The 21,609-nt window shown below is 38.8% G+C and overlaps 1 protein-coding gene across 3 annotated transcripts in view; it reads right to left on the reverse strand.

Moving 5' to 3' along the window:
* Positions 1 to 1,768: 1,768 nt before the first annotated feature.
* Positions 1,769 to 21,609, reverse strand: part of Nep3 (M13 family metallopeptidase neprilysin 3) — a 119,164-nt gene continuing 99,323 nt past the window's right edge. For all 3 annotated transcript variants that reach the window (XM_076179573.1, XM_076179574.1, XM_076179575.1), the window contains exons 5-15: positions 21,131 to 21,252; positions 19,230 to 19,385; positions 18,845 to 18,940; positions 16,441 to 16,611; positions 15,015 to 15,163; positions 13,017 to 13,239; positions 9,288 to 9,411; positions 8,513 to 8,848; positions 6,402 to 6,548; positions 4,227 to 4,366; positions 1,769 to 2,017 (exon numbers count right to left, since the gene is read on the reverse strand). In XM_076179573.1, coding sequence (XP_076035688.1) covers positions 1,841 to 2,017; positions 4,227 to 4,366; positions 6,402 to 6,548; positions 8,513 to 8,848; positions 9,288 to 9,411; positions 13,017 to 13,239; positions 15,015 to 15,163; positions 16,441 to 16,611; positions 18,845 to 18,940; positions 19,230 to 19,385; positions 21,131 to 21,252 — 1,841 coding nt within the window. In that variant the 3' untranslated portion in view covers positions 1,769 to 1,840. The remainder of the gene's footprint in view (positions 2,018 to 4,226; positions 4,367 to 6,401; positions 6,549 to 8,512; positions 8,849 to 9,287; positions 9,412 to 13,016; positions 13,240 to 15,014; positions 15,164 to 16,440; positions 16,612 to 18,844; positions 18,941 to 19,229; positions 19,386 to 21,130; positions 21,253 to 21,609) is intronic.

Here is a 21,609-nt window from a genome sequence, read left to right on the forward strand (position 1 = left end):
ATTGGCTAGCATAAGACAGAACAATAACACTTAAGACGGGATGCTCAATGGCCAAGCAAGCTATAGAATCACTAATTGCTACAGAGGTTGAGATGACATTGGTTCAAACCCTGCTGCAAGCAAGCTGGACCAAGGGATTAGTTATTTAAATTTCACACTACAAAGTCCTCTGTAAGGGGCGCCATCCTAGCCTTCTGACAGGTGGAGTTCATGACATGAAATTGAATCAATCAATCAATCAAAGACAGAACAAAAAACATAAAATATGTCACCATGTTGAAGGGGTTTGGATTACTTATTACAACCAAAGCTTACCTATCAAAAGTGATCAAATACTATTTCAACATATGGAGACAGAGTACTGTATACCGAATTTCCAGCTAATAACCTTTTAAACCCAAACATGCACTATTCTGTCATGACCTTATAATCTATCCATAATGAAACTCCTTCATTTTCCTTGGGTGAGTCTTATAAATGGATCCAAAGATGTGAAGGAAAGCTTTACAAATGATAGCTTTACAAACTAATGATAAACCATACTCTTGTCAGCCTAACAAGACAGAAATTCGAGTTGAAAAAGTTAAATTATATACTGGGTAATAGGGTGTGAAATGCACATATCAACATAGAAAAGAAAAATAACTATATTTAATGAGATTTGAGAATCATAAGCTGGTTCTTCTGCAGCCTTTGAAGGAAGTCTCTGACATGATGGTCTGAAGATTATATGAAATTTAACATTTGGTCCAATAATTGCTGCAAAAGAAGATTAAAAGAATACAATAGGTAAATTCAGGAATGTTTCCGAGTTACATTTTTCTGCTTCACAGGAAAACACTTATTCATTGAGACATCATACAAGGTAGACCTTTCATTCACATTACAATAAACCATGCCTATATTTAGGGCAAAACTGTTCGGTGAAGTCTGAGAGGATTTTCCATTAATTTTAGACTGAGGGGCTCCAATGGACATGGGAACTTAAATGGCACTTGCAATATATCTCCAACACTGAAATCAGTGAATATATCATATATTTGCCCTCAATCTGTTTTCAGGCTTCATACTTGAACTACATACAGCTAGCCCTTCTGTACTCCATGAAAAATCATATATAATTTAGACAGAAAATCACCAGTTTCTGAATGTTTTAACATATGCTACATGTGCTCCTGGCCTTCACCTCAATCTAAGTCACCAAGGGACTCTGGTAGCTGATTCAAATCTAGACTTTACTTTTAAATACTGTATATACATATTTGCTAATGCCAGATGATTATACTCAGCTTAGAAAAGTCCTTGACCAACAATAATTAAAAGTATATTTGAAAGTTGATGATATGGATCGTCAATGCATGGACAATATTGTGGGTTACTGCCCACAAAAATTATTGAAGAACCACTGATTACAAATTAATCCTATTGACATATCTTCCATTAAAAAATATCTAAACTGGTGATCTACACCATAATAACCATAAAATAAATGTACATAATAATCATCCATCTTTTCAAAACTATCTGTGCAGAGTAGAATACCAGTGGTCATATCAAGTTTGTGTTAAAATTAACAACTTACTTCCACTCTCAATCCTACACTTTACCAATACTTTCCAACTGACGAGATTTCATGTACAAAACTAATATTTGGGCCAAAGTATATCATATGGATTACAATAACAAAATATTTTCATAAAACATTATATAATAACAAAAAATAAACTCTTGTGGTATTACATTTGATCTAAGTAACTAGTGTTAAACAAATCAATGAAAAAAAAAAAAAAAAAAAAAAAAAAAATGGACAATGCTAACATCCCTACAACACATGCTATTTTCACCAAACTTCACATTTCTTGGCAGGATTCATTTGAGATCCTTTAGGACAATGGAATACATTAGAAAAATCTTCAAAATTGGACAATGTTCCTAAGACTCTAAATTCTGCTGGCACATGAGAATCTTTTGCTATTTCCAGGTGTGCAGCCTCTTTGGACATAGATGAGCACCAAACCTGAAAAAAATGCATTGCATATAGTACTCTCCTGATATATTTGACAAAATGCTTTTTAGTGAGGATGTAAGAAAGACTAAGAGTGCATTAACCACTTCACTCTGGGCCAAAATCTTGCAGGCAGCATTAGCTGCCAGACGTATGATGTTGCGTCATAATACTCGCATCATAAAAAATAGTCAACGCTTATATCGATCGTTCTCTCTTTCACCCGTGAATTTTGATAACCATAGAAAATGTGATGAAGCCAGTTTAGAGAGTATGTCAGTTACTCAGGGACAACTACAATAAATATAATCAAGACGCCGATATGGCAGCCTCGTGTATCCACTTGCTCCTCATACCGCCTACGTAGGCGCCACCATATGGAAGGGGTAAGAATTATCATTCACCACACAAAACTTGGTACTGTACATAGATTCAAGTTTCACTTATTGCATCTCTACACAATTTAGAAGCCAATTTTTGATTGTCATGAAACAAACCAAATGCCTTGTACTGGTCCTATCCTATTCAATGATAATTGTTGCCTTGAGAATCACTGAATGGAAATCCACAGCCCCACAGTAGCTGGCAATGGTCTCCAGGCCCTCCTACAAATCTCTCTGGGAAGATCATTGGACTGTTGTCTGTGTTTTAATATGGGACAGTTTCTATGCTACCAGCTGACATTAGTAAGAAGAGAGCAGTTACCAGTAGTTGGTTCTTCTACATGAAAAGGTGGAGGAAATAGAGACCATGCACTAGCCCATCAGGTCTGCACCTCCACATGAAGGTAAGGATGCTGATGGGTTTTGAAGATGGGCAGTGGGGAGATGAATCTCTCATGTTCATATCACAGGAACACCATTTGCAGGTCCCTCCACTCTTGCACTAATCACCACACTACCTTATCTTCAGCTAATCCTGCTTTCTCTGACTAAATTATTACTACCCAGTGTACCCATGTTATTTGAGATATGTACCCTTACACCACGTGGCATAATCAGAGGCATGCTGGTCTCGTATTCGCTTAGTTGTGGGTTCAAATCCTGCACTCTCCAATTCCCAACAGTGACTATTACCTGCTGCAATGGTCCAAGTGCATAGAGCAAAGGTAATGGCTTTGGCCACAGCGATAAGCCTCCTGGAGTTGGCTTTTCACCACCACCCTTACAATGAGTACATATTAATACTATCCCAAAATCTCCTTACTTCTAATTAAGATGTCTATCTATATACCAAGGACAACTTCCCCCTTATAAGGGAGGTAGCCAATTCAATTATGATGTAAATCCAATAAAATATCTTTAAACCAACTATGAGAACCACTAATGGAGGTCCTGCAGGACAGATGTCAGAGAGGATCATCTCCTTAATGAACATTCCCAAAACCCATCAACACCTCACCTCCAACCAGAGGTACATCCATTAGAGGCTGGCTGACACTTGATCTCCAGACTAGACCCAAGATATTTCCATCATTTTCCTCTATTTTCCAAAACAATTTTTTCACACAAGAGCTCACACATGACAAGTGTTCCCCTGCTTCTCCTACTAGCCAGACAGGATCAGAGGAGGGATTGAGGGAGTTGGTGACAGAGTTTGGGAGTGTGTGTGAAAGAAAGAAAATTGAAGATAAATGTGGGTAATAGTAAGGTGATGAGATGTACAAGGGGTGAAAGTGGCAGCAGACTGGAAGTGAGCATTAAGGGAGAGCGGCTGGAGGAAGTGGATAGTTTTAGATACTTGGTTGCAAATGTGGCAGGAAAGGGTGGAGTGGAGGTGGAGGTAGAATGTAGATTGAGAGAAGCGAGTAAATGCCTTGGTGGATTAAAAAGTGTAATGAGGAATAGACATTTGGGAATGGATGCTAAGAGGAGACTGTATAAAGGAGTGATTGTGCCAACAGCACTGTATGGGGCAGAAACATGGAAATAACTAAATAAATAAAATAATTCAACACAAACAGCAGCCTGTTTCTTACTGTAGAGCCTTATAAAAGGGTCTGAGTTACTGCTGTCAGTTTCCATGCGGATGCAAGTTTCTGGTTAGAGAAACTTGATGCAACATCTGATTTACTAACTAGCTTCAATTTTTTTTGTATATATTTTTTACAGTTCAATGACACTGCATTATAGATAAGAATTGTGCATATAGTATATAAAACATATGAAAGAAGGAGGATGGGTCATACTTTTATAAAACATGCATTGGTATTTCTATATACCTGTGAAAAGCCAAGGAAGAAGAGTTGCCTAGATGTTAAATTCAAGCCTGGTAAAGGCTCCTCAACACCATTGGATTTCTCCCATTCTTCATAGGCTCTATAACTAGCTTTTAGCCCTCCATTGTCAGCTATGTTTTCCCCTGTAATATAAAAATTGACCTAGTATAAACACTAGTTATCCAATGGACATTTATTACATTACATGAACATGACACAACTGAAAAAAGACTTATGTGCATACACATATTACAAATAAATTTCCATTAAGGCAAGGATAAATGAGCCTGATGTATTGTGTCTAATAGAGACTAAACTACCAAAAAATGTTGATATATAGTTGGGGAACAACATATACACTTCCTGGAGAAGAGACAGAAGATAAAAAGGGTGGAGGAGTAATATTTGTTATGAGAAGTGACATTAAGGTGGAAGAGGCAAATCTGAGTGAAGGCAAGGCTGAAGCAATTCACCTAGAGATCAGTACTAAAGGATACAATAAAAGAGACTTTATGGTGGCATATGTTCCCCCTAAGAAAAGAGCTGACGATGAAACTGAATATCCTTATATCAAGAAATGTTAAAGTATACAATTCCTTTCCTAAAGAAATATATTGAACAAAATAGTAACATAGTCCTTATTGGAGATTTTAATTGTGGTGACATCAACTGGGAGGAATGGGAAGCACTGTTGAATGTAGCAATGGAGAACACAATGACCCAGTGGGCAAAGGAAGTGACCTGGTTAAGAGAAGATGACACTCCCACAAGATTAGATCTGTTACTAACCAAAGAGCCAGACATCATTAGCTCCTTGAACTACCTTTGCCCAACAGGAAAAAGTAACCATGTTACAATTGAATTTCAGCAGGAGGATGACAAAATAGAGCCAAGAAATGAATCACACAGGCAAGGGAGACTCAATTTTAGGAAAGCAGATTACTTACGATTGAGAAAATTCTTGGAAGAAACAAACTGGGAGGAATTCATGAATACCACAAGAATAAGGAGGAAATGGGGAAAACTTTCATTTACAACCTAGGAGTGAACAAACATGTGCCAAACACTAAAGAAAGGAAAAAGGAAAAAGCAAAAAATAGGATTGGTTTAACAAAAAAATGTAAGATTGAAAAAAAAAAAAAAAAAAAAAAAGGCCAGGGATGTAGCTTGGGGAAAATGGAGAAAGAAAAGAAGCAATAAAACAAAAGAAGCTTACAAACAAGCTAGGAATGAATATACCAGAATTTGCAGGAAGAAAGCAATTTTGAAAGAGGTGTAGCAGAAAAATACAAAGATGAACCAAAACTGTTTTACAGGTTCATAAATGGTAAAATGAGACACAGGGAAGAAATCACCAAGTTAATAGTAAATGGTGAGGGCTTTACAAGAGGGCTCAGCTCAGGCAGAAATAATGGATGAAGGATTCCAATCACACTTCACAAATGAGTGCAACTTTTTGGAGAAAAGCGAGAGAAGCAAAAAACCAGGTTTAGCAGATATAAATGTAAAAGGGAAGTGCTCAATCTCCTGGGATCCTTGGATGTGATAAAAGCCTCAGGACCTGACAGGATCTAAAACTGGATACTTAAAAAATGTGTGAAATAACTAGCAGACAAGATCCACAGTCTTATTACATATTCATTGAAAGAAGACATTGTGCCACTTGATTGTAAAAGGGCAAATGTGGTGCCAATTCACAAAGGTGGAAACAAGGAAACACCACTAAACTATGAAGAGAGACTAGAAAAACTTGAACTACAGACACTAGAGCAAAGAAGAGAGAGAGGAGATTTGATAGCTATTTACAGAATCATGAAAGGCATAGAAATTACTGATAGAGAGAATCTGATAAAATGGGATGACAGAAATACAAGAGGACACGGAAAGAAAATAAAAAAAGACAGCTATAGAAGAGACTTGAAAAAGAACAGCTTTCCTCACAGAGTAATAAACAGTTGGAACAAGTTAGATGAGAAAGTGGTGTGTGCAAAAACAATACATGAATTTAAAAATAGTTTAGATAAAATGAGATATGAAGACGGGACCCCACGAGCATAGCTCCCCTTCCCGTAAAATACAACTAGGTAAATACACACACACATGCACCCTCAACAACAATTTTTTTTTTCAGTATCAAACAGTGATTTCGCAAGGGTAAACCAAGACTGCTGGTAGTACCTAGGGTTAGTTTTCCATTAAGTTTTTCTCCATTCAGGGAATACTGGGAATACTGTTCAACCATACACGCTGTCTTCAACTTAAATCGGTCTATGGTCTTCTGTTCCCACCACTGATGCAAATTACCATCCTTGTTATATTTTCTTCCTGAATTAACAGAGGAATCACAGATTAGATATTCTGTATCTTGTACAAAGTACAGCAATAAATACATACATATCAAAGATTCTTTCTCCTTACATGGGGGTGGCCAACTACATACATATAAAAACCCATTTAACACCCTTCCCATCTGAGCACCTCATGGATGAAGAAGTCATCCTTGTCCTCTGTTGCACAGATATATATATATATATATATATATATATATATATATATATATATATACATATATATATATATATATACATATATATATATATATATAAATATATATAAATATATATAAATATATATATATATATATATATATATATATATATATATTTATATATATGTTGAAGTATGGAAGACAAATGAGTGGAAGGGCAGTGAGCTAAACACAGAGAACAGTCAGTTGGAGTTTTATTCACTGACATTTCGTCCTTACCAAAACATTCTCAAAGTACATACAATCTTACAAAATAAACAGCTTATATAATTCATCCTTGCTGTGTTCCTCTCCCTCCATACCCTCATCCGTTCTCAATACTTCTCATGTGACTCCGACCATGCTGCTTCTCCCACCATTCTCAATTGTCCTCTTGACCTCCTTGATGATTAAAGTGCTTGTCGCTCCCGCTAATTTTATAAACCCATCCCTATGGTTGATGCAGGGGTGGGAAGTAATGTAGGCTGCCTCCACTATTTTTCTTTTCTTTTTCTCTAGACCTTTGTGGAGCACCTCTATCCTGTTCCAATCTGGAAGATGACCACATTGATCCAAATGAACCACTAGCGAGTTGGAGGTTCTGTGAGCTTTGACATCATTTTTGAGTTCATATGTCCACAGCTCCACTGATCTTCCTGTCTCTCCATAATATCCTAATGGGCAATCACCACATGGTATATTGTAGACCGTGCCTTTCTCCATACCTTTTTCTGAGTTATTTTTATTCTTGCTCCTGACAACCTCTCCTAATTTCTTACCCGTGGAAAAAGCAATGCACCCACTTTTGTGAGAATATGTCCCAACTCCTCTGCATACTTCAAGTTGGGAACAGACAAAATCCCAGCCTTGCCTTCTCTGGACCGGTTGTCCTTCTTCCTTTTCCAGTCCAGAGAAGGCAAGGCTGGGATTTTGTCTGTCCCCAACTTGAAGTATGCAGAGGAGTTGGGACATATTCTCACAAAAGCGGGTGTGAACGTTGCTTTTTCACAGGTAAGAAATTAGGAGAACTTGTCAGGAGCAAGAATAAAAATAACTCAGAAAAAGGTATGGAGAGAGGCGAGGTCTAGAATATACCATGTAGTGGTTGCCCATTAGGATATTATGGAGAGGCAGGAAGATCAGTGGAGCTGCGGACATATGAACACAAAAATGACGTCAAAGCTCACAGAACCTCCAACTCGCTAGTGGTTCATTTGGATCAATATGGTGATCTTCCAGATTGGAACAGGACAGAGGTGCTCCACAAAGGTCTAGAGAAAAAGAAAAGAAAAATAGTGGAGGCAGCCTACATTACTTCCCACCCCTGCATCAACCATAGGGATGGGTTTATAAAATTAGCGGGAGCAATAAGCACTTTAATCATCAAGGAAGTCAAGAGGATGATTGTGAACGGAGGGAGAAGCAGCATGGTCGGAGTCACATGAGAAGCATTGAGAACGGATGAGGGTATGGAGGGAGAGGAACACATTTTTTAAAATTGTATGTAGTTTGAGAATGTCCAAGTAAGGATGAAACATCAGTGAATAAAACTACAACTGTTCTATGTGTTTAGCTCACCACCCATCCACTCATATATATATATATATTTATATATATATATATATACTATTTCTAGAATATTGTCTTTGAAGTAATAGAATGAAAGATACACAGTAAAGAAATTCAGGGATTTCAGTAGGCTTTTAGGGTTGAAAACAACTGTTAAAAACTAAATCAAATTTTCATAAAGATTTAATATTACCTTGATCATCAAAGGCATGAGCAAGCTCATGGCCCATGACTACTCCAACAGCCCCATAGTTAAGGGATCTAGGATAGTCTATGTGGAAGAAAGGAGCTTGGAGAATACCCGCAGGAAAAACAATTTCATTCTTGGTGGGTGTGTAGTATGCATTGACAGTTGGAGCTGACATGTCCCATCTGGATTTATTAACAGGTTTGAACAAAAGCTCAAAGCTTTCTTTCACTTTGTATTCTAAAACCCGTTGGTTATTTTCAAAAAACTGTCTTTCATTAACTTTCAGCCCATGGAATTTATCATTCAACTGGTCTTCATCTAAGATGTATTCAGGGAAACCTGTAAGAGTGAAGATGAATATGTTAAATGATGAAAAATATCATTAGGCAAACAATGTAAAAGAAATGCAATGGTCTAATATCACATACTCTTCAATCCAGTACTGTTTTCAACAGATTTTGTGTGTGTGTGAGATTCACCATGATCTTTGGATCACGTGTTGGACTCGTGATCAACAGCCATTTCCCTCCTGGAAGAGAGGGTAATGCTGTGACCTTACACAAACACACACCTCCCCATGAGTGTGTGTGTGTATTTTTTTTAGCTAATACATTTTGTTTAGTCTATAAGTGCCAGTAGCATCAAATAGGGTGTGCAAACATATTAAAAGACCATTACATTTGTATGTGTACAAATCTAAAATATAAGTACAATTATCTTAAGCATATTCTTCATACCTCACTGACAGCAGTGAAATATCATGTTGTATTTGTCTCACCTATCATCTCTGTGATAGCATCTGCTTTACCAATGGCTGCCTGGCGAGTTTTGTTGTCCATCCAGTCCAAATTCATAATGCTCTCCCTGAATGCTTTGCGAACACCTTGGATCATTGACTCAGTCTGTCAGATGTATCAAGATTATTGTAAATGACAACAAACTTTAAAAATGTGAAAGATAACATCAAGTTTCTTAAATCTTCTACAGCCAGGAATGACAAAAGGTATTCCCATTAGTTAAGCATGACACCAAACATCAGCTATAGTTTATTAACCAAAGTTACAAACCTGTCTCGTGTCTAATTTTAACCATCTTTTGATGTAAACTTTAATCCCTGCCATACCAATTAAAACTTTACTGATTGTCAATTTTACTTTTATTCTGGTAGCCAACATGCTATTTTAGTCATCTCCATGATGTCCCATGGCATACAGGTTAAGAGACACTGCTCTTTTCACAGTTGGAGTGCCTTAGAATGCCCCCCTACCCCCAAAAATTATCAACCATTTTGTCATATACCAATGCAGTAAGATATATGTATACATACATACATATACCAAGGCTTTTTCCCCCTTACAAAGGAGGTAGCCAAAAAGAAAAAGGGATAAAACCATTCCCACCCATTCCATCCCTAAATACGCTCCACTCACCTCCACCCTCCCTCTTATCTTAGCACATCCTGGATGACGGGTCATCCCTGCACCTTGTCCACTGCCCTGGGTCAGAGGCAGTGTCACAAGACAAAGTGCATCCACAGCAAGGCCGCTTCATTATATCGGCGACCCCCCCCTCTCCGTCGCCCCATGCATAAAAGGAGAAAATGGGGAGAAATCCCTTCGGGCTGCATCAAATTTTGCTCACACATACTACCTCACCCCCCCATCCCCACACCCATTTCACCTCATGCATCACAACATCATCCATATACAACCATTCTCCATTCACCCCTGTTTTCTGTCTTCTCCTGTCCTTCCTCAACAGACATTCCCCTCTTCCCCAAAGCCCCCTTCACCCCATCAATCCATCTCATCCTAGGATGTCCCCTCATGTTCACTCCCTCCACATCTGCCTTCCATACCTCTTTTACTAGTCTTTCTTCACTCATTCTTTCCATCCTAATACTCTTTCGTCAACCCTATCTCCCAACTCCCTTTCCACTCCTGTTCTCCTCCTCGCCTCCTCATTTCTCACTCTATCTAGCCTAGTAACCCCCATCATACTTCTCAGACACCTCATCTCAAACACATTCAAACTCCTCTCTTATGTTCCATGTTTCTGTCCTATACAGTGCTGTTGGCACAATCACTCCTTCATACAGTCTCCTCTTAGCATCCATTCCCAAATGTCTATTCCTCATTACACTTTTTAATCCACCAAGGCATTTACTCGCTTCTCTCAATCTATATTCTACCTCCACCTCCACTCCACCTTTTCCTGCCACATTTGCACCCAAGTATCTAAAACTATCCACTTCCTCCAGTCACTCTCCCTTAATGCTCACTTCCAGTCTGCTGCCAGTTTCACCCCTTGTACATCTCATCACCTTACTTTTACCCACATTTATCTTCAGCTTTCTTCTTTCACACACACTCCCAAACTCTGTCACCAACTTCCTCAATCCCTCCTCCGATCCTGCCACAAGCGCAGTGTCGTCTGCAAACAACAGCTGGCTCACCTCCCACTTTTCTCCATCTTCTTTAACCATCTCCAATCCCTGACCCACCACCCTTGCATTTACCTCTCTCACCACTCCATCCATGTACAAGTTGAACAGCCAGGGCGTCATAATGCATCCCTGACGAAGTCCCACCTTTACCTCGAACCACTCACTTTCTCCATTTCTAATCCTGACACATGCTCTACTACTCTCGTAAAAACTCTTTACAGCTCCTAGAAGCTTTCCTCCTATCCCGTATATCCACAAAACCTCCCACAGTGCCTTCCCACAGATATATGTATAATAGTCTATATATCAATCCATAAATTTTCCAATAAGTCTTCATCTCTGTCACTTTCCTATTTGCATAATTCATTAGATGGTGACTCTACCTCTCATCCACTCCAGAATTTACAAAGCACACAAGAAGAAATCCCTTCAGGCCACATCAAATTATCATCCATTTACAACCGTTCTCCATTCCCACCTACCTCATGCCCTCTCCCTTCCCTGCTTGACAAAAATTCCCATAGTGCCCAAAGCCCTCTTCACCCCATTCATCTATTCCATTCTCAGTCTTCCCTTTATGTTTACATCATCCACCCCTGCCTTCCACACACTTTCTGCTAGTCTTTCTTTATTCATTCTTTCCATATCCATTCAAAATAATCTATACAGCAGAGAACATCCCTTCTGCTTTACTGGAGCATCTCTACAAAGAAATGAACACAAACAAGATTGGGAAAATACAAAATAGTCACTAAATTGGTTTCCAGTCACCCAAATAAAATGTACAAAGAGAGACTGCAAGCACTGGACCTGCTAATGTTGAAAGAAAGAAGAGAAAGTGGTTACATGACCAGTGTTCAGGTCATTTAAGAGGGCAGATAAAACTAACTGAGGATCTCTTAATTTGGGGCAGGAGGGTGTCATAAGGTCATGGGAACAATCAATCAGTTATTGCCTTGTGTTTCACTAAGTGGAAAACACATAGAACCACAATGGGGGCCTTGGAAACTCCCATAGATCTCTCTGGGTGAAAACTTTGGACTGTTGTCTGTGTTATATCAGTGTAGGACTGTTTCTGTCACAGGCTCAAAGTAGTAAGGTAAGGAGAGAAGTTACTAGCTGTCATCTCTCCATGAGTGAAAAGTGTAAGAAATGCAGTTGAAGTTGATAAAAGATAGATCTTGGGTTCAGTTCAAAGATCAAATGCCAGATGTGGGAACAAATTGAAGAAAACTACATGCCTGGACTCGAGATCTCTTTTTATCAACTTCAGCTGTATTTCTTACACTTTTACTCACACGGACAGCTGACAACCAGTAACTTCCCTCCTCTCCCTATCACTATTAGCTGGTGATGTAGAAACAATCCCACACTCGAACTTTACATGAATTTGGGGCTAGGTATGACAAAAGATTAGAGAATAGGAGACAGATCCGAACATGGAATGCTCCTTTCCTGTATACTGCAATTAGGTACAATTAGGTAAATACACTGAAACAATACAGACAACACTCCAAAGTTTCTTCCCACAGAGATCTGTGGGAGGTTCCAAGGACCACTGACAGCCAGCCATTGTGGGGTCGTGGGTTTTCCACTTTGTGAAACGCAAGGCAACAATTGACTAATTCAGTGAAAATAATTTTTGGTGGTTTTAGTGTCATTGGAAGTAATGAGGAAGGTGTCACTGTTTACAAAACTTTTACTTTATATATCAAATTAGGTTCATTGTATCAAAGGTTAGTTCAGAAGGAATATGACATTCAATCAATATGAAATTCACTATGACATGGTTTGTCATATCAAAGGTTTACTGTATTACAATCAACTAATACACAATAAATTCAAATGAAGAACAAGGACAATTCTTATACACCAGCAGGTGGAACTACAGTATACTGGAATGTTCTCTATGCTCTCTGCATTGATGCATTACATACTCATTTTTTCATTGTATTTTATTCTTGTCTTGGTTTCTCTCTGTAATAAGACAGTTCTAAAACTTCCTTAATAGTTCTGAAACCTGAAAATCCAAAATCCTCACTCTCACCTAAAAAAACTTACCACATTCTTTGAGTTGCCTTGGAATGCTTTGCGAACATACATGGCACCAACAGCTGGGCCCATGGCAGCATCTGTTGCTGACACACAGTATCGCCAAGGCTCCTCACTACCTTCAACTCCCATCTGAGCTTTCTCAAGGATTTTGGCAGCATCCCTAAAGTCTCTAGACAAATATCCGATGTAATTCTTAACAACATGCCACACAAGGTAGTCATGGAATGCACTGTAATGAGAAAAGTAACCACAGTGAGTGCATTTAACTTTACATCGATATTGTTACCATTATAATAACATACATACATACATATACCAAGGCTCTTACAAGGGAGGTAGCCAAAAAGGAAAAGGCATAAAATCATTCCCATCCATTCCTTCCCTGAATACACTCCACACCCCTCCACCCTCCCTCTTATACCGTTATAATAAATTAAACAAAATTCCTTAAGTCAGGGGTTCCCAAACTGGGGGAAATTTGAAGCTACCAGGGGGGAAATAATTATACTACCTACGAACTAAAAAAATCTCAGATGAATTTTCTCATGTCTGAGGGAGAGAGAGAGAGAGAGAGAGAATGCCTGTTTATCAGTATATATGTACATTTGAAAAATAAATTAGTAAATAGTCACAGTGTGTTTTAACTACTCTTTCCCTCATACACATGAAAGGGGGAAATCTGGATGGTTGAACTGGGTGCAAGGGGGAAATGACAGAAAAAATTTGGGAACCACTGCCTTAAGTACTACTTTTGGTGATAGAATTTGGGAAGGTATGTGAGGTCTTGGAGCTTCACATACTTTGCTAGTGTAGTGCAAACAGGTGGTAGGTCACAACAGGAAGTCCTCCAAGGGATTGGCATGGCCCATGGCATTATAAACTCACTTAACTTGAGTCTATGGCATTGTCAATATTTATGCAAGAGGACAGTTTTAAAAACTTTAAATTGCTTATGTTCCCTGTATAGCTGTATGGCTGTGAAGTATGGATAATGAATGCCAACTTCAAGAGGCACCTCAACATCTATGATACTAGGTGCCTTCATAGATTTGTGGGGGTTATCATTAGTATGACTTTATTTCAACTCAGCAATTGTTCCATGAGAATTAGTCAGTACTTGTTACCAGCATCACTTGTGCAAGTTAACTTTGACTATGTTGGTATGTGGTACACTTTCTTCACATGATTATCTGCACAGAGATAACCCTCAGTGGAGGAAACAAGGGATGCCCACAGAATTCATGGCTGACACAAGTCTATCTATCCTACTGGAATGAAAAAGGTGGTTGCATGGGGTCTAGACTGAGGAGACCATGCAGAATTACTGCAGCATGGGACTGAAGTAATATGACTATAAGCATAAATTCCCCTTTGAAGTTGATGAAACCAATGGCCCCTACAGTAGCCAACAGTTATCCTTGGAACTTACCACAGTCTCTGGGAAGAGGGAACATTTGCCATTTTAATTTTCTTGATGTGAAAAGGTGGAAAATTAATGGAAGATGGTAGGCATCTGCCCAGTCCCAAAACCAAATGCCAGAACCTTAGAGTGATGCGAGTTTAATGGGCTTTGAATACCAAAGTGCCATGGGATGGCATCACATCCATCCCACTTGTTGTTGTTGTTGTCGTTCCCTAGACAGTCTGTCCGAGCAGTCCCATCTCCCCAAGGAATGCCACAGCTGAAACTGGGTTTTCCCACAAATCCTTTATAGAGTGTATGTTGTGTTGTTTGTGTGCATGATTGTGTATAATGCAGATCCCAGTAGTACAAGCTTCTGTACTGATATAAATAAGTAATTGTTTGTGTAAGTACAATATCCCTGCTGTACCTGAGCAATGAGCAGGAGACAAGGATGAACCTTCATCCACAAAGAGATAAACTGAGAGGGATAAAAGGTGGTGGATGGGAGTGGAATGGGTGGGAGAGAGCGAGTGCCTTTGACTTGCTACCTCCCATATAAGGTATGTAGATAGATAGACAGAAGCACAATATAAGCTTACATTATCCCTTCATCAGTGGAGGTCAGGTTTAACAGGACAGTGTTCAAGTTCCGAAGGTAGTCTGGAGCATAAACTACCACAGTGTCCTTTGGAGTCATTTGCTTCTTCACCTTGACAAGTGCTGCATTCACAAATTTTGTCCAGTCTAACTGTAAGGGAATACAAGATGTTTTATGATTGAATATGCAATAATTTTTTTCAACAATAAACTGTAAAAATACTCTTACAATATGATGGTGATGGTGATGATGATTAACATCACCATCAAGATCATGCTCATGATGACAACATTAAACAATGGTAATACATACATACATACATATACCAAGGCTTTTTCCCCCTTACAAGGGAGGTAGCCAAAAAGGAAAAGGCATAAAATCATTCCCACCCATTCCATCCCTGAATACACTCCACACCCCTCCACCCTCCCTCTTATCTTAGCACTTCCTGGATGACGGGTCATCCCTGCACCTTGTCCACTGCCCTGGGTCAGAAGCAGTGTCGCAAGACACAGCACATCCACAGCAAGGCCACTTCATTAAATCGGCGACCCCCCCTCTCCGTCCTCCCATTGCATTTTTTCTAACTTTTACATACTCTTCCCTGCTCGATAGACATTCCACTTTTATATCCAAAGCCATCACTCTCACCATCATCATTTTAGTATTATCATTATAATTTATCTTATTGCTATTACCATTGTTTTGTTCAAAATTCAAAACAATGGTAACAGCAATAAGATAAATTATAATGATAATGCTAAAACAAATGATGATGGTGAGAGTGATGGCTTTGGATATAAAAGTGGAATGTCTATCGAGCAGGGAAGAGTATCTAAAAGTTAGAAAATAATTGAGAGAGACTGGGAATGGATGAAAGATGACATGGCCTAAGCTTTAAGATATCCTCATCTACTTAGTGAATGAAGTCATGGGTGAACCAGTACGGCAAACTAGCTCAAGTTCATATCTTGGTCTAAACCTTAAGCCAATGTTTCTTGTCTGATTAAATCAATTAGTTTTCACTTCTTCAGGGGGGGTGGGGGGTGGGGTAGTATGTGTGAGTAAATTTTGACGCAGCCCGAAGGGATTTCTCCCCGTCCTCTCCTTATATGCAAGGGGGGACGGAGAGGGGGGGTCGCCGATTAAATGAAGCGGCCTTGTTGTGGATGTGCTGTGTCTTGCGACACTGCTTCTGACCCAGGGCGGTGGGCAGGGTGCAGGGATGACCCGTCATCCAGGAGGTGCTCAGATGAGAGGGAGGGTGGGAGGGGTGTGGAGTGTATTTAGGGATGAAATGGGTGGGAGTGTTTTTATGCCTTTCCCTTTTTGGCTACCTCCCTTGGAAGGGGGAAAAAGCCTTGGTATATGTATGTATGTATGTACTTCTTCAGGAGTTATGAATAACCCAAAATAGAGGAACTTACAAAGGGTGCAGTGTCAGTAAGCTGCTCAAGGGACATGAGGTGGTATAGCTTTTCATCATCCCGTCTCTCATCATCTGGTGTTGTGATTTCAGCCAGCCGTTTTTCCACATCCACAATGACACGTGCCCATTCTCGGGTTCGATTCTCTTCACCCTTCAAGAGCATACCAACCTGTCAAAAAGAAACATCACAGTCAACATTTTTGGTACAGTGAATCCCAGAGCACAGACTGTCTAACTGAATTAAGACCGAAGTGAAAGCATTCTTTGGTGTCTCTAGCTCATTAATCAAACTAGGACTACTCTGGAGAAGTGTAAAATAAAGAGCAAATATAGACAATCTGAGTTATACAAGTGCTGTCCAACAGCTTGGATCAATCTAGCAATCAGTAAAACTCAAAATCAATACGAAGACCAATTGTATATAATTGTACAGTACTCCCAAGGTCCAAGTTAATATATCTTTTTTGGGATACATATTGCTAAATTACTGCAACAATGAAAAAAAGCATTAGTCTTTGATATGAATAAAATGTCTTCAACCACGAATTCCCTACTGCACCAAGTGTAGTCCTTTGATGAAGCATTTACTGTCCCCCCATCAACACAGATCAAAACCAGGAAGCATATTAATATACAATTACTGGTAAACATAGTCAGTAAAATATAATACTAAACTATAAAGATACATTATCTACTGCAGAGACTTTTACTACATTGCTAGTGCATTTAGGTGTAATGAATGACCATGTACAAGTACAATGAGTATAAGCGAACATTAACAACTGACCAGCACAGTGCAGCAATGTCCAGACCTATTGAATAGGTATTTTCTTATATTAGTCTAGGATCTTAAAACAGGTGTTCAAATCTGACTAGAGTTGCCAACTTTGCCCTTTATATTCATACTGCCACAGCAGATAGCAATTTCCTGCAGATATAAACTTGAGCTTGGGTCCATATTGTGCAAACATTTTACACAATGATTATCATATCTTATAACCTCTTCAGACAGATTATTTTATTCAGCTCTGAGAGGAAGACTCACAGGAAACAGGGTCTTGACATATCAAGATTTTTTTCTCTCTCTCTCTCTCCAGGTCAGCTCCATCAGCTGAATAATGATATGACAACATACAAAACAAAATCTGCACAGGATGCCATCAAAAGGTTTGGACACTGGTTAGTTAGTTATTTGTTCTTGCCATGTACATTCACTCAATCTAAATGCAACTTTGTCAACACCCTTAATACCATGCCATACTCTGCAGTGTCATTTCCAAACATCAGACAATTTCATTCGGTCAAAGTTTGATTGGAGGTTTTGACTGATCAACACCTCACTGAGGTCAGGATCTGCCCACTTATGAGATGAATGAAATCATCAGGCATTTGTCATAACAAATCTTTACAGTACACCATAGTTTTGAAAAGGGTCAAGATTGAATGATGGGAGTCTCGCTGATCGCGCACCTTTTGAAGGAAATCTCCATGATTATGTTTTGATGATGAATCAGCTAGAAATGAAAAAAAGGAAAAAAATAAATACAGAACATAAACTTAGCAGAAACAGGAATAGAGTAAAATATCATGCAGAAAACACAACAGTTATGTAATTCCCTATGAGAGAAGTACCAGTGTGTAAACATTCATGATAGGGATATCACATCAGGGTTGCCATTGCATGATATTTACCTAATTTAATGTAGTACAGTAAGTCCTCGTTGTATGGTACATATGCATTCCTGAAAACCTTACCGCAAATTGAAATTACCATATACCGAACCCATTATAACATATAATAATAGGGTATGGTAGACGTACCTTCAACCTGCTCTTTCCTCTTCAAAATATCTAGCGGATACCGTATCTGTGATTTTTTCTTACCGTAAACAGAATCGAGGGTAGTAATTACCAAATACCACAACTGTAAATTTACCAGATAAAGAATTACCGTATAAGGAGGACTCACTATATACAAAACAGGAACTATGCTCATGAGACCCTGTCTCATATTCTGTAATTACCATACTTCCTTTTAAATTTACACATGGTTCAAGCTTGGGTATATCATAACCCAAACTACAATTTAATTTGTTTATACAGTGTTTGAGCAAGCACGAACTTGAACCATCCATGGATTTTTCTTGTCAGTTGTTTTGAGGAATTCATGGCAACCCTGAGTCCAGCCACTTCTTAAAGAGGTCAAATAATAATTTGGACAGTAGTCATTTTGGTGGTTATGGGGACAAGGACAGTCTCCAGTTGAAGAGTTTTGTTTCATGGCAGCCAAAATCAAATGTACAATATATGACCTAGGTTGTGACAAAAAGAGTAATCGAAAACAAGAACACAGGAAATGAAAAATAGTGAGAAGGAACACAAACATAGTGGCAGTTGCTTACCTTAGTGATGAACTCAATGTAGGCATCCAGAACAGTTTTCTCAGTTTCATTGAGGTAGAAGTTTCTTGTTGGTAGTACCAACCCTCCCTGGTCAAACTATAGAAGACAAGATCATTACTCTAGTTCCATGAAGGAAATATTCATGTTATGACCACTATTTCCTTTCTATAGTCACTCAATTAACCTCCTTTCTATAGTCACTCAATTAACCCTTCAACAGGATCATGGACTGTGTGGATTTTGTTTTGGATATTGACACTAACGCAGCTACAGGGGATCAAGCCAGAGTCTACCCTTTTATCTGCATAAAGCTGACCATAATACACAGAGTAAATCATCATTTTGAAAGGATTAAGTGCAAAGTTAAGACTGCAACACAACTCACCTGAAGGGTATGTCTGGTGGAGTTTTTGTCATCTTCTGAGACACCCCATGTGAACAAGGCACTGGACATAAAGTCCACTTTGCTTTTCTGAATTTCAGCCCCAATATTGAAATTGGCTGGTACAGTCCAGTTGCTCAGAGACCAGCCTCCAATTTCCTGGAAAACATGAAAATAGAAATAGAATATTTTCATCTATTTACCTCGTTCATATACATCTTCTCCAGCAACACGAGTCACAATAAATATTTAGCCAAAAAAATATTTCTGGGTGTACAGCCTGTATTGACTCTTTCTATGATGTATTAATCAAACAGGGAAGAAACTACTCTCATGGTGTCCCATTTTTTCCCCAAACAGCCTTGAATTTGTTCATGATTCTTAGACTGGGATACGTCTTATTCTAGGTTATTCCATGAGTTGACACATCTATAAAGAAAACTGTAATTCTTAATATCCTTCAGGTCCTCCCATCCTAAACTATCACCTGTCAGTTCTATCCATTCCTTTCATTGTCCTGAACACCACAATGTCATATCTATACTTTCTTTTAATAATGACAAATCCAATACTTCCAATCTTTCCTGTTAGACAATCAGCTTGGTTGCTATTCAATATATTCTCTCATTCTTATTTACATACTTCATTGTGTACAAAGATCACACCACATCATATTTCAATTAGTTTGTGTGTCTCGCCTGTACACTTTATAGATTTTGTTGCAGTAAATGCGAAATTATTTTATTATACATCTGAGTGGTGGGTGAAATGTGTGTGGGGCCCAGTCCAAATCCCATTCAGATCAAGAGCCACCTCTCAACTGTTTAAAGCTTTTGCGGCACATTGGGCTTCCCTCAATTGAATAAAATCACTTAGTGGCAACTGAAACAAACATATCTGTCATGAATAGTGGTGAAGGGGAATCAAGATAGGTCTAAGCCTTTCACTGCATATGGGAAGAAGCAAAGATAGGTACCTGCACGTGATGGTCCTGCAGGATGGACAGCAATGATGTCCAGTTTCAAAACCTGTTAACCCTGTGACTTCCACCAGGAAATGCAGCCCTCAGAGGATAGTATTCAGTCTGGGCGCAAGTTCTCTCTTTATCAACTTCAACTGCATTTTCTATATTTTTTCACACATGGAGAGCTGACAACTGCTATCCTCTCCATACCACTTTCAGCCAGTGGCATAAAAAGATGTCCAAAGTTTCTTCCCAAAGAGATCTGTGGGAGGTTTTGTGGACCATTGCAAGCCACTGTGGGGCTACAGGTTTTCTGCTTAGTGAAACTTGAGGCAACAATTACTTGCACAGGGAGTTTCCCTTGCCTAGCAGTAATCAGAATACAAGTAAATATACAAGTTGTATGTAAGAGAGAATACTAAATACTTTTAATCGCTAGGTACATGGGATTGGGGCACTCCACACCATCACCCCAAGTGATAGGATAAGTCTAATCCATGTTCGTTTTAAACCTTTTTGCACAGAAATTTGTATGTAAATTTTTGTAATTCTATGCAAAGTATGTGGCCAACTATATGAGTCATTATTGCTCAAATGCCACATTGACCACTTCAAGCAAATGTATAAATATTTAGTTGTGAATTATCTAGAATTCCACTCTGTATCTGAAACATCTCTTTTGAATTTATCATTCTGAAATTATGCAATTAAATAATTCAATTCTGATTTGAAAACCTTGGTGTCTGCACATATTTTTTTTATTTGTGCATAAGTTGCACAATGTGTGCACAAACATGTACACACTTAAGAGAGAGCACTGGTTCTAATCCCTTTAATACAGTGGCATCCCCTGCCCCCAAACTGTAGGAAGCCGTTTCATGTTACCCAGAGCTAATACGCAAAGTTGGTTTTCCTTTAGCGAAGAATTTTGCATCCATACCTGTAACAATTTGACGAGTGGCTGTGCCCCAAGGTCCTCAATAGTCTTGTTGGGATCAATGCATGACCGGTAAAATACCTTGGCTTTCTCCTCTGCTTTACTCTTTGGGATCTCCTCCGACTCTGTAGGAGAGTAAGGGATTAAAAACTACTGTAAGAGTGTGATGATTCATATTGCTTACAAATATCACCCAAGAGTTGGAGGGATTAAACAAAAAAGTTCCACAAGAAAGAATGGTTACAGCAGTTTTAGTCATAAATAAATAACATTTTACAGAGTTCCCAAATACATACTATCATAAAGATCACACAGAGATAGATATTCACAAAACAATTTCCCAACCCTGAATAACCTATGGGCCTACTCTGTGGCTATTGCTGGTTAAATGAGAGCCAGAGTTCTCACAAGACATAAGCTCACAAGACAAAAGTTTATACCCTTGATGGAAAAAGCAACAAAAGTTCACTTTTTTTTCTTTT

This window comes from Oratosquilla oratoria, chromosome 43 (assembly GCF_046742065.1).
Source record: "Oratosquilla oratoria isolate Oo_2021 chromosome 43, ASM4674206v1, whole genome shotgun sequence".
Lineage (NCBI taxonomy): Eukaryota > Metazoa > Arthropoda > Malacostraca > Stomatopoda > Squillidae > Oratosquilla > Oratosquilla oratoria.